The sequence below is a fragment of the Podarcis filfolensis genome (genome assembly GCF_964270895.1).
Source record: "Podarcis filfolensis genome assembly, chromosome: 14".
Taxonomy (NCBI): domain Eukaryota; kingdom Metazoa; phylum Chordata; class Lepidosauria; order Squamata; family Lacertidae; genus Podarcis; species Podarcis filfolensis.
In genome coordinates this window covers 4,267,610-4,282,702 of record NC_139616.1, presented here as the reverse complement: position 1 = coordinate 4,282,702, position 15,093 = coordinate 4,267,610, and the positions used below count along the sequence as shown (strand labels likewise).

The window sequence follows — 15,093 nt, the reverse complement described above, 5'->3', positions numbered from 1 at the left end:
CTGCTGCTGCTGGCTCTCACAGCTTCTTGCTTAGGTGGCAGCTGTAGGAAGTAATAGAGGAGCAAACCACCCAACCCAAATTGAAAACAGCCACAGATAACAAGGAATTGCGCGCATTCAAGTGAGCAGGCTGTCAAAGAAGAGATGGAGTGCTTGGTGTCTCCTCTGTACCCAGTATAGAAACCTAGCAGGCTGCTTGCGGAGGGAAATCCTCTCCTTCACATTCTACATAGGAATATGGTTAGCTGCTGGAGGAGCTGGAGCTCCTTGCCTCTTGTCTATTTGCTCTCAGAAGACTAGTAGCTTTTATGGGCTTATTTATGAAGCTGGGAAATATTTGTCTTGCTCTCAGGTTCAGTTTTGTTTCCTCTTCAAAGTGTTTCTTATAAAACCACCAAAAGCAAATGCATAATTAAAATGCCAACCTCTTGCTTGGCTGCATTTCTTAATTTTGTGTAATTTGAAAGGGAACACAGGAAGAGTAAGCTTACTTTTGAGGAAGTGTAGATTTTCCTGCATTATTTACCTTGGGTGTGTTATGGGTATAATGAAAGAAGTCCAAGATTAAGATTGCAATCCTGTGCCAAGGCATGTGCTTAACTTTCAATGCCCTGTAATATAGTTCTTCTGTAGAGCTACAAATACTGTGTTTTCCATGTGAAAATGAAATGAATGATACCCCTTGTTCATGTGCAGTTTGGTATTTTTAACCTGAAAATTGCAAATATTTGCGTTTCATCCCAACAGATTCATGATGCAACAAATCTGGAATCTTTTGGGATCAGAAACTAAACAGTTACTCCTCTAATCTGTTCTTTATTCATTAGCATACACAGTTTTGATAGAACAGCAGATCTGATGGCCCTTTTCACCTGTGAAGCATCTGGAGCCCTGGGATCAGCCTAATAGAAATATCACTTGGCAAAAACTCTTACGTTGTAAACAAGGCAAACAATATTTTTTCCAAACAGACTTCACCTGCATGATTCAGTCTTTGCTCATTCACCGAAATATAAAATGTTTTGATTTTTTTTAGATAAGCTTACTTTGAAGATTCCTTGGAAGAATTTATATGGTGACGCAGTAGTTGCAACTCTAGAAGGCTTATATCTTCTTGTTGTCCCAGGGGCAAGTAAGTGGTTGATGGGTAATCTGAAATGCAATATGTAGTTAGAATGTATTGCCAGTGCCTTACACAGAATTTGAAGACAAGAAAGATTCCTTTAGAATAGGCTGTTGTGGGTCATTGGATTAAGCACATAGCTTAATCTGTGTTTACAGAAATTTGTCCCACTATGTTCCATGGTGCTTATTCACAAGAAAGTGTATAAAATACATGTTATTGTTGTTTCCTTTTTTGTAATATTACGTAAAATTTCCCTTTCTGTGTTATATTAGATATTGCAAACTCATGTTATTTAGGCATTAGTGCAGTGATCCTTACTGAAGAATGCACTTGCTGTGGAGCCCTTTCTTTCTGCTTATGTGAAAATTTCCTATACCATTTCATAATTTTCTGCGTTTATAATTTAGTGTTGCATCTGTATTGAGGATGAGCAAAACCATGGTTTGTGAATACACTTCAAGCCATTGTTTTGAGGCATTCCATGGTTTAGAGATCAGGAGGATTATACTTGAACTGGACGGTTGTGTAGCTGGTGCCCCAGAATTACTTCCTCCCATCCATCTCTCTTGTTGCCATTATCAGTCCATTTTGCTAAATGTGAAAAAGGAGGCTTTTTTGGTTATTTTTTTGAGTTTTGCCTCTTAGATTCATCCAAAAGAAAAAATAATCCAACATTCAAACCAAAAACAAAGATGAACAAAAACATACAAATACGAATTAACTAAGTAAAAACTTTTCCTCCACCATTTACCAATAATTAATATTCTAAATTATCAATCATTAACATTCTAATCTTTTGAGGTGACTTCCAGCCACCTCAATATGAGTCATACTTTTCCTTTATTAATTGCCTTCTTTTGATGTTTCTCATTTCTTGGTGTTATACAATTTATTTATAGTAACTGTTTTGTATTTTGCAAAATTCGTCAAAGCATAATAAAGGTTTTACTTGAGAACATTTTTTAAAAAAAAATAGATTCTATAACACTCCCATTCCTTGCTGAACTTTTGGTTTTTTCGATTCCTAATTATTTCTGTCATTTTCGTAAGCTCAATATATTCAAATAATTTTATCTGCCTCTCTTCTTTTGTTGGGCTCTCCTCTCCCTTCCCTTTTCTTGCTTCTGTTGTGGCGTATAAAAATATCCTCATTTTTCTAGTTCTTCATAGTAATAATAATAATAATAATAATAATTTATTTATACCCCGCCCATCTAGCTGGGTTTCCCCATAGATACTATCCCAAAAGTTTCTGATTTTCTTACATTCCCACCACATATGAAACATTGTTCCTTCTGCCTGCTTACACCTCCAGCATTTATTTCAGTTTGTTTTATACAGCTTTGCTAATTTGCTAGGTGTCAGATACCACCTATAAAATATCTTCGTTTTCCAAGGCATCCATTTGTATTGTATGCCCAAAATATTTTGCCCATTTAATCATAACATCTTTCAATTCTTCATCTTTTACTTCCCAATCAAGTAATAGTCTATACATTTTAGATAAAAATTTGCTTCTGTTTTGTATAGATTCTTTTTCCAGCCCTGAAATTTCTGTTGCAAACCCATTTTTCTTTTTTGATTTAAATGTTTCATTTAATTGATAATATTGCAGCCAATCTGTAACATAATGCCTGATTTCTTCATTTATTTTTTTAACTTCAATTGATTTGCCTCCTCTTCCAACAGTTCTTTATATGTTACCAAGTTCTTTCCCATATTTTTTTTCTTTACCTAAATGGCTTCTAATGGTGATAGCCACCAGCTTGGTCAGGAGGTGGCACTAAACTAGAGCCATCAGAGATACCTTGCCTCTTTATTGGCTTGCTGTTTTGACTAGATCATGAACTCTGTCTCCTAGGCATTAAATATGATGCAGAAAAAGAAGAAAAATATCTACAGGATAACAAGCAAAAGGAGCTATCAAGAATCGAAGAAGCCCTGCGATTAGCAGCAGAAAAAGGTATTGTATGGTTATTCTTGAGGGTTCTAAGATGACACTTTTGAAGAACTCGGAAGGGGCATGTTAACCAAACACTATCTTGAAGTAGGTCATAGATAGAGTTGCCTGGGTAGTTATTAACCTGATACTAGAGTCTAGGAGTTTGAAATCTGTTTTCAGTTTGAAATCTGTTTCAGTTTTCTTCATAAATGTCATTCTCAACACACTGTATTGTAGGGTGGTTCTTGTTTTTGTCCTTCACATTGCTGTCATTTGGAAGCTTTTACTATTACATTATTTTTTAAAAATTAAAAAGTAGTATATGGAGTTGTAATAATTAGTGTTTGAAGTGTGAAAGCTACCTGTGTTATTTCGGTGTGTGTGTGTATATATACACATATATCTATCTCTGATGGACATTGACTCCTGCATTGCAAAAGACCATTGCATATTCTTCATCTGAGTAATTGGGGAAAGTCAGGAATGCAGGTCTACCAACTTAACCAGACAATGGATTTTTAACCATACTCCATACATGTATGTGTTGTAGGTTTCATAAGTTGTTTATATAGAAGAAATTGATAGTGTCATTGGTAGCTGTACTAGAAGTAATGATGCAACTGATTTATGATATTTATTCATTAAACCTTCAAAACATTTTGCTTCATGCAAATGGTAATGTCAGTTACTTCTAACTCTGGCTATCTAATCAAGGATAAAGCAAATTATATTTTCATTAGTTCAGCTCACATGTTGTGCTAAACCATGGTTGATGTGCATAAGCAGGAAGGAGTTGCTGCAAGCCTTGGGTTTGTACAAAGGACTGGGAGGAGGACTTCATTGTTTACTTTCAGCTTTAATTAACCATGGTTTGTTTTGAAACTGACTAGAGTTAGTTATAAACCAAGATCTCTGGTTCACTTGCAAGAACAAACCCTGGTTAGTTTAAAACTGAAAGTAAACACTGCTGGTTTCATTCTTTGGGCGTATGAGAGGGGAAGGGGGAACAAGCCAAGGGCTTGGTCCTACTTTTGCACATGGTTTAGCATGATGTGTGAACACAACCAGCGTGTGAAGCTCGTGATGCTGTAGATTGTTGTAATGTACAATGATAAGTAAGAGGCTGTTGGTGAAAGTGGAATAGTTTTTCTAAGTATTTTAAAACTAGTTCTCTCTCTTTGAATGTTTAAAAACCCTGTATTAGAGGTTTAGATTGAAAAGTAGATTCTATTGTTTTAAAATATGTGCATTTTGGTTACTGCTGTCATATGGATGAAGGAGCTCATTCAGATTTCATATGTGGACTGGAGGACATTGTGTATAAGGATGTCAAGTCTGGTGGGTATGCATGCTTAATGATTACATTAAAGGATGTTTGAAAAGGGAAACTGAATGCCTCTTGGTCTGCTAGATCAAGCTACTTCTTGTGACAAGAACTAGGTTAATGTTAAACTACTCTCTCAATGGTAACTTTAGGGAAGCTCTGATTCCCTAAAGTACTTTGAGAAACAATCATGCCTCAGAGACTCTGAAAGCCAATTTATCAAAGGAACAGTGGTTGAAATATTTTGTAAATATTTCAATCATTGTTTCTTGATAAATTGGCTGTAAAATCATACATATAAAGGCTGTGATTCTTGCATTTTCAGCAGGAGTTTATGTTGTTGCAAATATAATGGGTTTGATTCAGAGAAGATTCTGTGCAACTCACTTATCCAGCATGGCTTTCCTGGGTTCTACGCCCTCTCCTACAGCTGCCTGTACCACATAAAGTGCTGCTCCCAAGGGTTGGTACATCCTCTGGAATGCCATGATATGGGTATGGTGCAGGATGGGGAAATGAGACAAATTTGTTGGGGCTTGCTTTCACAAGCGGAAGTGTTTATCCACTTGTGTGAGACATCTCTGGGTGTCAGCCATTATTCTCATTGCTGAGATGAAGCCTTTTTTCGTAAGAAAAGTATTCCATTGATTGGCATGTCCGTCTTAGTCATGTCTCCTTGGAATGGGTTCTGTGAATGAAACATGTAGATGATGGCATTGTTTGGTTGTAAATTAATCCAGTAGTGGAGTCATATGCTCTTCTAAAGCCATGACTTCAGAGTATCCATTTTTTAAAATGTTTTTTTCTTGCCTTATGTAAAAGCCTCTCACCTAGCTAGTAAGCAAATTTAAAAAGAGAAAGAGGAGAGACCTGGCTATAAATAGACTGTGAATGCTGTTTTCCTGTCTCTTCCCTTCTCTATGAGTGTGGCTGCAGGGATTCTGCATATTCATCTTTTTTCAGAGCACATGTGCAGGCAGTCTTAACCCTGGCAGTTTACCCTTCTCTCTTCAGTTTTGCTCACAAAGAGAGTTAAGTCCAGCAATAGTCTTCTCTGCCTCCAAATCTCAGTATTTTGGGTTGTAGACTTGATGGAACTACCAGCCTCCTACTACCCCAGAGCTAGGCCTAGAAGAGACGCATGTATTTAGAAAACTTTGCCTACTTTCTGAAATTGTCTAGGGAGCCCCATTGTGGTTGTTTTTGTAGCACCCTTGCTCTACTTAGTCTGATTAATTTTTCCTCCTTTCATAAACAGACTAATTGGGAAGTGGAGCACCGGGGTTGTTGTTTTTTGCAGGCAGCTGGGGATGATTAGGGAAAGTGTGGACTGTTTTAAGGATGGAGTGAGATATCCAACTAAGTTCACTCTGAGTAGACCCATTGAAACCAATGGATTTAATTTACTCAAGTCCACTGATTTCAGTGAGTCTATTTTGAGTATGACTAATGCTGGATGTCTGCCAGAATCTCGTCCCACAGTGGACTCACTGCTTCTTAGTGGCAGATACAGCAATTGTTATAAAACTTTGTCTTTAAATTATAGAAATTTTGCTGAAGGAAGGTGTATCTCAAAATGTCTTCCTTGTTTGTAGTAGCTTAGCCACTTAGAGTAGACCTATTAACATCATCTATCAGGCATGTAAATTTCAGTAGGTCTACTCTGAGTAGGCCCAGGGCTGTAGTCCCTCTTTAGATTTTATAATTTTGCTGTAAATCCATTTTCTATAGTCTCATTTGGAAAAAAAGAATAGTATTAAATAGTGAAAAGGTTTTGTACTGGAGCTGCAAACTAACTCTATGCTTCTATATTCCAAATGTCTTGCCTAAATAATCTTATTTTTTGTTTTCCTTTATTTTCATTGCTTCCTTTAATGATGCCTGCCTAACTGTAATTTATCCTCTTTCTGTAAAATTGCTTACATTGAGAAGGACGTAAGTCTAAAAAGACTAAAAAGCGTTTTAAGAAATCATTTAAAGGTAATGGTCACTCAAAAGGTGGGTATAACTAGCACAGTGTGTTGAATATTCCTTTTCTGTTGCTTTTCTTTTTATAAGCTAACCAAAAAAATGCAGTAATATGTGCAACCTTATTTTAGGCCAGCAAGTAAGTTAGTGAGACTTTGACTTTACTGGATATAAACAAACTACATTGATTTTAAATTAATTATAAATACAATAATAATGTCTGTTAAAGCAGAAATTGTGTAGTTCCTGCTCAAATTAGTGCTTGAATTGTTTGGCCTTCAAACCTCAGTTGGGCACAATCCAGCAATAGCTGTTCAGATTTGATTTTGCAAGAGGATTAAGGGCTCTTTCCCCTGAATGAATTCCAGTGAACACAGTAGTGAAAGGTTTAACACAGCTAGTTTCATTTTTAAATGATGCATTTGTTACAGAAAGAAGTCTGTAGTAGGTTCATACTTAAGTGTACTCGTTCGCATTATCATTCCAGATGGTTGACAGATTTGGACTACCTTCTCAGTTGTAACTCCCTCTTTTATCATTCAAGTATTTCCTTTCCACAGGCCTAAACCATTCTGAAGTCCATGCCCAATAGAACATCACTCAGATTAATCCTCTCCCTAATAATAATAATAATAATAATAATAATAATAATAATATTTTTTTATTTATACCCCACCCTCCCCAGCCAAGGCCAGGCTCAGAGCGGCTTACAAGCAATAATAAAAACAAGATGAATGATTACAACTTAAAAACAAAATTTTTTAAAAAAACATTAAAATAATGGAACATTAAAATATTAAAATGTAGCCTCATTGCAGGAGGAGAAGGAAAAGAAAAAAGAAAGAGAGGGAGGGACATCTGTTTGTCACTTGTTTTAGTTTACCTGATACCCCCTTCAGAAATAAATGTACTTTTCCCTTTCTGTCCTTGAGCTTCTCCATAAGATGTTCCAGTGCTAATGAAAAGGTGTTCAGGTGTTTTAAAAAGAACGTCCCCTTCTTTTATTGACATTCTGTTCTCTCATTCCATTCATTTGTGACCTTTTAATCTTACGCTGAGCTGTTTATATTTCTCAGTGATCAAAGCAATACTTTTGATTAATTAAAGAATGTTATGGTTTTGGATATTCATACACAGTCCTGCTGAGCTTTTGCCTTTCAGCAGTTATGGCAATGATGAAAGCATTGTTTGATAGTTCTTGGTTAATATTCACTGAAACTGACCAAAGAGCCTGTTTTCTGCCCTATTTCTGTGCCCTATTTTTTGCAAAGATCAGCAGTCCTTAGCAAAACAGCTCTTGCTTGGAGTTCTTTGGCTGTATACTTGAATAAGAATGTGTGAGACTTACTCCCTTCTGCCTTTTAAGGATCTGATGTTAAGATATTTTACAGTTTTTAGACTGCCTTTCCATCTCACTATTCAAGATGGTAAATAGGCTAAATATTACAAGTTGCTTGTTGGAGTCATTCCTAAAATGGGTATTGGCATAGGCTTCCAGGTTTGTGTGAAATAGTTCTTGAGTGAAATTCATATGCCTTAGTCATGTTCTCCAGGTGTGCTCCCAGTACTTTAGGTGCCTGGAGAAATCAGGTGAAAGCTTGCCCTGTTCATGCAACCTGTAATGCTAGTTAGGTGCTTTTATAATTAACGCTTTTATAATTTATAATCTCCCTCTCCCACCTTGTTATTAATTATTCTTGGCTGCATGCAGTGCTTTTTTCAGGGGGTACTCAAGGCTACGCAGTACCGACACCTCTTTTTTTGTTTCTTTGTTAAAAAGTGTGGCACTTTCTGTAACAACTTCATGGTGGGTACCAGCACCTCTTTTTTGTTGTTAAAAATGTGACATTCACTGTAACAACTTCATGGTGAGTACCAGCACCTATTTTTCTAGAAAAAAGCACTGGCTGCATGTATTTTTATACTTGTTTTTATCAAACACTTTAGTGTGTTTTAAACATTTTAATTGTTTTGTTAATTGCCTTGAGACTTTGGCATTAAGGGTAGGCTCATATTTAGAAAATAAAAATAAATAATCAACATTCAGCACTCATTGACAATTATTCAGGGTCTTTGGCTAGGTAAGGTAAGTCTGAAGCTGCCTTAATACACTTATAAAACAGTAAGTAGAATTTTAGCATAATAGAAACCAGCAGGTATATTATGGGATAAGCTTTTGTGGACTTGGTTCAAGTACATCAAATGCAGTGGATTCCAGTCTATGAAGACATAAATGAATTTGTTGGTTTCTAAGGTGGAGCAAGACTTCATGTTGTTTTTGCTGCAAAACAGTCTAGTTACTGCTGTAGAAGTCAGTGCAGATGTGTGGTTTTGATCTGTAAAGTGCTGATAAGGATATGGGGAAACAACATAAAATGTAGGGTGAAGAAATTTCTGAGAAAAATGTAGTTTTGTGCAAGACAGAGTAAGTCTGGGAAATATTTGTTGTGTTTGACTGTTAATTTGGAGGTAGACAATTGCACAGTGCCTTTATGTATGGGGAAAACCCTATTTTAACTGAATCTGAAATGTGTTGAAAGTAGGTCAAAAGAACCTCTGCCTGGTTTAGAGGCTTCTGACAAACTTCTGTTTAACTTGGGGGAATGTTGGATACTGTGAACAAAATGCTCACTGACCTGTTTTGGATGTAATGCTGAGCTATGGTTTAACATTACATGTCTGAGTCTTAGATGTAGATACTTCCTTCCCCCCTTTCTAGCACTGCTACAGTGAGCAGATTGGAATATTTTGCTTCAATTTTTAAGTAACTGTGGTTTAATGTTATGTCTGAACCTTGAAGCACTGTACTTGGTCTTCACTGTGGTTTATGGAAACAAGGCAACTTTATAGAGCTAATGTTCAGACATGTTAAACAAAAGTGAAAGTTTACAGTCTCCTTGTGGCTGCACTGGAGATGGGGGAGGGGCAGCATACCTGCCTGAAACTAGTTCATGTAACATTAAACCTGTGTGTGGAGTGTGTCTTAATGGTGGCCTGTTGCTGAGAAATGGCCTGCCGAGCCAATTCCCATGGCCCGCCAGCCTCCTACAGATGGCAATAAACTTGGGGAGATATAATAGGAACTTGAAATCAGTACTGTTTAGAACGTGATTCAATTTAAGTAAAAACAACAGGACTTTGGGGGCCCTTTCCATGAATGAATTCTTGTCTGTGTTTTAGTGAGAGCAGGCATAGGCAAACTTGGCCCTCCAGATGTTTTGGGACTAAAACTCCCATCATCCCTGACCACTGGTCCTGTTAGTTAGTGATGATGGGAGTTGTAGTCACAAAACATCTGGAGGGCCGAGTTTGCCTATGCCTGACTTGAGAGCATTGACCTTCTATCAAGTTTATTCCCTTCCTTGCCTTCAAATATAAATATAAATTGGCCCATGTAGAGAAGATGGAACTTAAACAGAATCCCCCCCCCTTTATCCGGAATCTTAGAAAGCAAAGGTATTCACTCTCACTGTTGCTTTATTAAATGTTGCTTAGTGTCATAGTTTGAATCTTTAATGAAATGAAAGTTTTGCAGTTGGGGCTGACTTGCACTTTTTATGTTTTTAGATAAACCAAAAGAAGAGAAGAAAGATACATTTTTGGAAAAGCTTGCAACACAAGTTATAAAAAATGTACAAGTCAAAATCACAAGCATCCATATAAAGTATGAGGATGATGTAAGTAATGTGAATTCCTTTTAGTGGTGGCAAACAAAGTTAATTCTACTGTATTCCTTTGCACTGTTCACCCCATAACATTTAATAAAGCATATAATCAAGTTGGTTTACAAAACTCAAGAAATATCAAAATAAAATAGTAAATTACAACATCACTAGAATAATCCAGGTTAACCATAATCTAAAATAGCAGTTGGAAGTTGCAGTGTCCAGCATGAGAAGGGTTTTGCTCCTTGCAGGAAGATGAGTCTCCCTATGAACCTAATTCTGGGTGCCACCACTGGGCAGGCCCTGTCCTGTGTCCACCTTCCACACATTTGGAGGTGGGGGAGAGGTTCTGAGAAGGGTCTCTGAAGCAGACCATAGTTTTCGACAAGGATTGTATGGCGGTGATGGGGGAAGTGATTCTTAAACACTGGGTGCCTCCAATGCCCATTGATGCCTCCAAATTGTCTTCAAAGGTGGAAAGTACATTATAGTAATCTACACAAGACCCATGGCAATCAACAGACTTAAGTCTATTAATTTCATTGGTTGTACACGGGGTATTACTTAGCTGGCTATCACCCCCAAATACTTCTTTTTTTACATTTGTAAGTAAGGCTTTCAAAAACAAAACATGTTCTAAGATGTTTAATATTGCATATAATAATAATTCCTACTTTTATTGTTTTTAGATCACAGATCCTAGCCGACCAATTTCCTTAGGAGTGACATTGGGGGAGCTTAGCTTACTGGTAATGCTTACTGTTTTCTGGTAGAATTCAACTAAATTTTGAGGGGGGGGGACCAAGAAAGCATATTTCCATGCTTTTGATTAAATAAAGAGGAAATTAGTTTGAGAATTGTAATTTACTTAGGAATGTGTACTTGTATTTAAAGGTAAATGGAAATGTTGATATAATTATTATGAGCTTTTCATATAATACAGCCTGGAAATAAGGTTGCTGTGTGATCAAAGACAAACCATGGATTTCAGCTTTATTGTATGAAAAAATGAAATATTACTAGTTGCCCAGTAGCCTCAGGGAAAAATGCAAGAGGTCAAGGCCACCTAGAAAATATTTTTCTAGATTGTTGGCTGAGAAGGAATCGTCTAGAAAATAACTCTTTCCTCAGTGTTGATGCAAATGAAAACCGCTGTCATCTGTGAAAATCATCTGTCATTTGTATTCTTTCTGGAGCAAAGAAGTAGGGTTATATGGGGGAAATGGAGCCAAGGGAAGGAAATATTCATATGCGAAATCAGCAGAGTTTAAACTCAGAGGAAGGGGGCAGTAATTGCTTCCAGTGGAAGCCCCATTCCTCATGTGGTCCTTGCTCTGGAGGGCCTCAAAACTTATGGGTACTTATAGGATACTGCTGCTGGAAAAGGGAAGATTAGAACAACTCCTTGGCAAGCAGATTAGCTACTGTACTCTGGATTCCACCCATAGTGCTTTAGCTTTCTGTTTTCTCTCTATCCCCTGAAATATTAGGGCTTGTTAATGTGAGAATTATTTTATTGAAAATATTTTTAATTTTTTTATACAACTTACCTGATCTTTAAAAATGGATTCTTCAAAATGCTGTTCTGTCAAAACATGGGAAAGAAGTTGGATCATACCAAATAACCTTTTTCGTCCTGAGATTATTTGGGAAATGCCTGGTATCCACTACCTGGGGTGGGTAGTTGTCAGGGAACTGTCATCTGAGACGAAGGAGGTGAAAGGGCTCATGGAGGGTGAGAGAGACCACTCAGCGGAGGAGGGGACCAGCAGGGGGAGAAGTGGAGTTCCAAGGGAAAGTGAGTCGGAGGGAGGGCTCAGAGACACTTCAAGCGAGAACAGTGGGGAGGTTTCAGGACCTCCCGTAGGGACACCCACTCCTCGGCGGAAACTGTCACGCCGAGAGTCCAGAAGACGCGTTTCCGTTAAGGAGCTTTTATGCTGGAAGAAGTTCCGTAAACGCCCACTGTCCGATTCTACGAGCGATTGATGGAGCCATGCTTAAGGAGCTCCATCACAGACAGAGGTTTGGGAACTTAGCCAAACTCTGAGGGATCAGGATTTTACGCACAAGCAGCTCACCATCCCATCACAGCAATCGGACAGTCCCTGAAAGCAGCTTGTGCAGAGAGGCATCATGAGCAACCCAGCCGGAGCCGGAGGAGCAGCAGGAGCTGGAGAAAGTCCAAGTCTGGAAGAAAGGTACAGAGTGTTGGAACTCCAGCTAGCAATGCAAACGGCGAGGCTAGAAGAAAGGAGGGCGCAGGATGCAGAAAAGGCAAAAGGCGCTACACTAGCAAGAAAGATGCCAGGAATGGTGCAGAAGTTTGGGGGGGACCCCAGGAACTACCAAGCCTTTAGGACAGAGATGCAGTATGCTCTCGAACTGCAGTTTAACGACTTTCCCGATGAGGCATCGCGAGTGGCGTTTGTGATTGGCCATCGAAGGAGGGGCGAGAGACTGGGTCAGGCACCTGATGGCAGGGAATAGTGACATGCTGAAGGACGCGAGGAAGTTTTTTCGCGCCATGGATTTGATGTTTTCCAGCGAGATTGAACAGGGACTGGTGCGCAGACAATTGATGGCTTGCAAACAGGGGAGCCGATCGGTTCGTGAGTACTGGACTGAGTTTACAATGTTGATACATAAATTGGGGTGGGACCTATCGGCGGAACCCATTCAAATGCTCTTTGAAGAGGGGCTTTCTTCGGCGGTGAAAGACGAACTTTCCCGGGCGCCCAGGGCGGAGTCTATGGACCAGCTGACCAAATCAGCGCTGACCATTGGAGCGCGCCAGGAGGCAAGAGCCTTGGAGAAGCGGGAGGGGAAAGGAGAGCGTTGGAGGGATTTCCGCATTCCAGAGATTCCAGAACCAAGTTTCCCGCCCGGAGAGCCGATGGAGGTTGGAACAGCGCGCGCGCGCGCAGTTTCAAATCCCAGTGAAGGGAGGAAGAAGGAGGGAAAGAGCGCCAAGAAATGTTATCTCTGCCAGCAGCCAGGTCACTTTGCCAGAGTCTGCCCGCAAAGAAAGGAATGGCAAGGGATGGCGGGAGCTGTTGGGGGGAGGGAGGAGGAAGTCCAGGAGCCAGTAAAAGCCAACGCCTGTCTGCCACTGTCAGGGCACTGCAGACAGGCCAAGGAGCAGTAAAAGTGCCCACTCCGGAACCTCCAAGACCAGCCCTAGTAATAGAGGTGTGGCTAGAGCTGGCAAACGGATACCCACTGAAGACCAAGGCGCTGTTGGACTCAGGCAGCTCCTGTAATTTTATGAGCAAGGAGTTTGCAGCGGAACACCAGATACAGACACTCCCTTTAAGCAACCCCCTGCAGGTCACCACGATCGATGGGAGGGAGCTGTTGGGGGGAGAAGTTAGCCTACAGACCGTCCCAATGGTTATGAGGGTGGCAAGGCACACCGAAAGGATAGCGTTCAATGTAGCCACCCTGGGAGGGGCGCCAGTCATTTTGGGAATGAGCTGGCTAGCGTTGCATGACCCGCTGGTGGGCTGGCATCAGAGAGTGGTCTCCTTTGGGTCAGCACATTGCCTGGAACACTGCAAAGAGGGGAAGGTGCCAGAAGGGGCAAAAGCCTCCCTAGCAGGGACGGAAGTGGCGGACAAAGGGAAGGTGCCCAAACAATACGCTGACCTGAGCAAGGTCTTCAGCGAAAGGGAAGCAGATAGACTACCACCGCATAGAGACTTTGACTGCCAAATTAACCTGGTCCCTGGGGCCCAACTCCCCGTGGGCAAGCTGTACGCCATGTCAGACAGGGAAATGCAGGAGTTGAGGGAGTTTATTGACAAAAACCTGAAGAGAGGTTTCATCAGAGAGTCCAGAGCGGTGGGGGGCAGCCCAGTGTTTTTTGTGGACAAAAAAAACACGGATAAACCGAGATTGGTCGTGGACTACCGGCGGTTAAATGCCGTGTCAGAACCAGTGACTTTCCCCATGCCCAGGATTGATGACATTTTGACCAGGGTGAGGAAGGGAAAGATATTCACGAAACTGGACCTGAGAGGAGCTTACAACCTGATACGAATAAAGAAGGGGGATGAATGGAAGACAACGATGTTCACCCCCCTAGGGGCTTTCGAATATCTCGTTATGCCCTTTGGATTACAAGCAGGCTCCGCCTGTTTTCAATCGCTCATGAACCATGTACTGGGACCTTTGCTCTACAAGAATTGCGTGGCCTTCCTCGATGACGTGCTGATATATTCAGAGAATGAGGAGCAGCATGTAAAGGATGTCAGGGAAGTGCTGAGCCAGCTGCAAGCAAACCAGTTGTGGGTGAAATTGGAGAAGTGTCAGTTCCACACCAAGGAGGTGGAATTCCTGGGGTACCGCTTATCAGACAAGGGATTAGCCATGGATCCAGGCAAGGTCCAGGCGGTGCTGGAATGGAAGACACCGAAAACGAAAAAAGATGTGCAAAGGTTCTTAGGGTTTGGGAACTTTTACCGTAAATTCATCAAGAACTTTGCCCACTTAACGGCTCCCATCACGGACTGTCTAAGCAGCAAGAAGAAATTCGTTTGGACGGCGGAGGCGGAGCACGCTTTTGAGGAATTGAAAAAGGCATTCGCTTCGGAAGAACAGCTCCTGCATGTGGATTTACAAAAACCCATGAGAGTGGAAACTGATGCCTCAGACCGGGCGGTGGGGGCGGTGCTGCTTCAGCCAGGGAGCAATAAGTCGGAATGGAGACCGTGTGCCTTCTTTTCGCGTAAGCTGAACAAATCCGAGAGGAACTACACGGTATATGACCGAGAACTACTCGCCATTCACGAAGCGTTCCGGAGATGGAGACACTTACTAATTGGCGCACAGCATAAGGTGCAAGTGTGTACGGACCACAAGAATTTGGAGTATTGGAGAACGGCACGAGTGCTCAACCAACGACAAGTGAGATGGGCCCAGGAGTTCTCCAAATTCCATTTTGAAATCTGCTATGTGCCAGGTCCAGAAAACATCAGAGCGGACGCTCTCTCTCGCAAACCTGAATATTTGGAGGGGGAGGGAGCGCCAGAAGAGAGACATATTATCCCAGAGGACCACTGGGTGT

The 15,093-nt window shown here is 40.6% G+C and overlaps 1 protein-coding gene across 6 annotated transcripts in view; it reads left to right on the top strand.

The window, feature by feature from the left end:
• Window positions 1-15,093, top strand: part of VPS13C (vacuolar protein sorting 13 homolog C) — a 109,031-nt gene that overhangs the window by 8,967 nt on the left and 84,971 nt on the right. For 3 of the 6 annotated variants that reach the window (XM_083586052.1, XM_083586051.1, XM_083586056.1), the window contains exons 4-9: window positions 1,037-1,132; window positions 2,988-3,089; window positions 4,347-4,406; window positions 6,325-6,390; window positions 9,928-10,037; window positions 10,715-10,774. In XM_083586052.1, the coding sequence (XP_083442178.1) occupies window positions 1,037-1,132; window positions 2,988-3,089; window positions 4,347-4,406; window positions 6,325-6,390; window positions 9,928-10,037; window positions 10,715-10,774 (494 nt within the window). The remainder of the gene's footprint in view (window positions 1-1,036; window positions 1,133-2,987; window positions 3,090-4,346; window positions 4,407-6,324; window positions 6,391-9,927; window positions 10,038-10,714; window positions 10,775-15,093) is intronic. The other 3 variants (XM_083586055.1, XM_083586054.1, XM_083586053.1) reach the window with 2 other exon arrangements.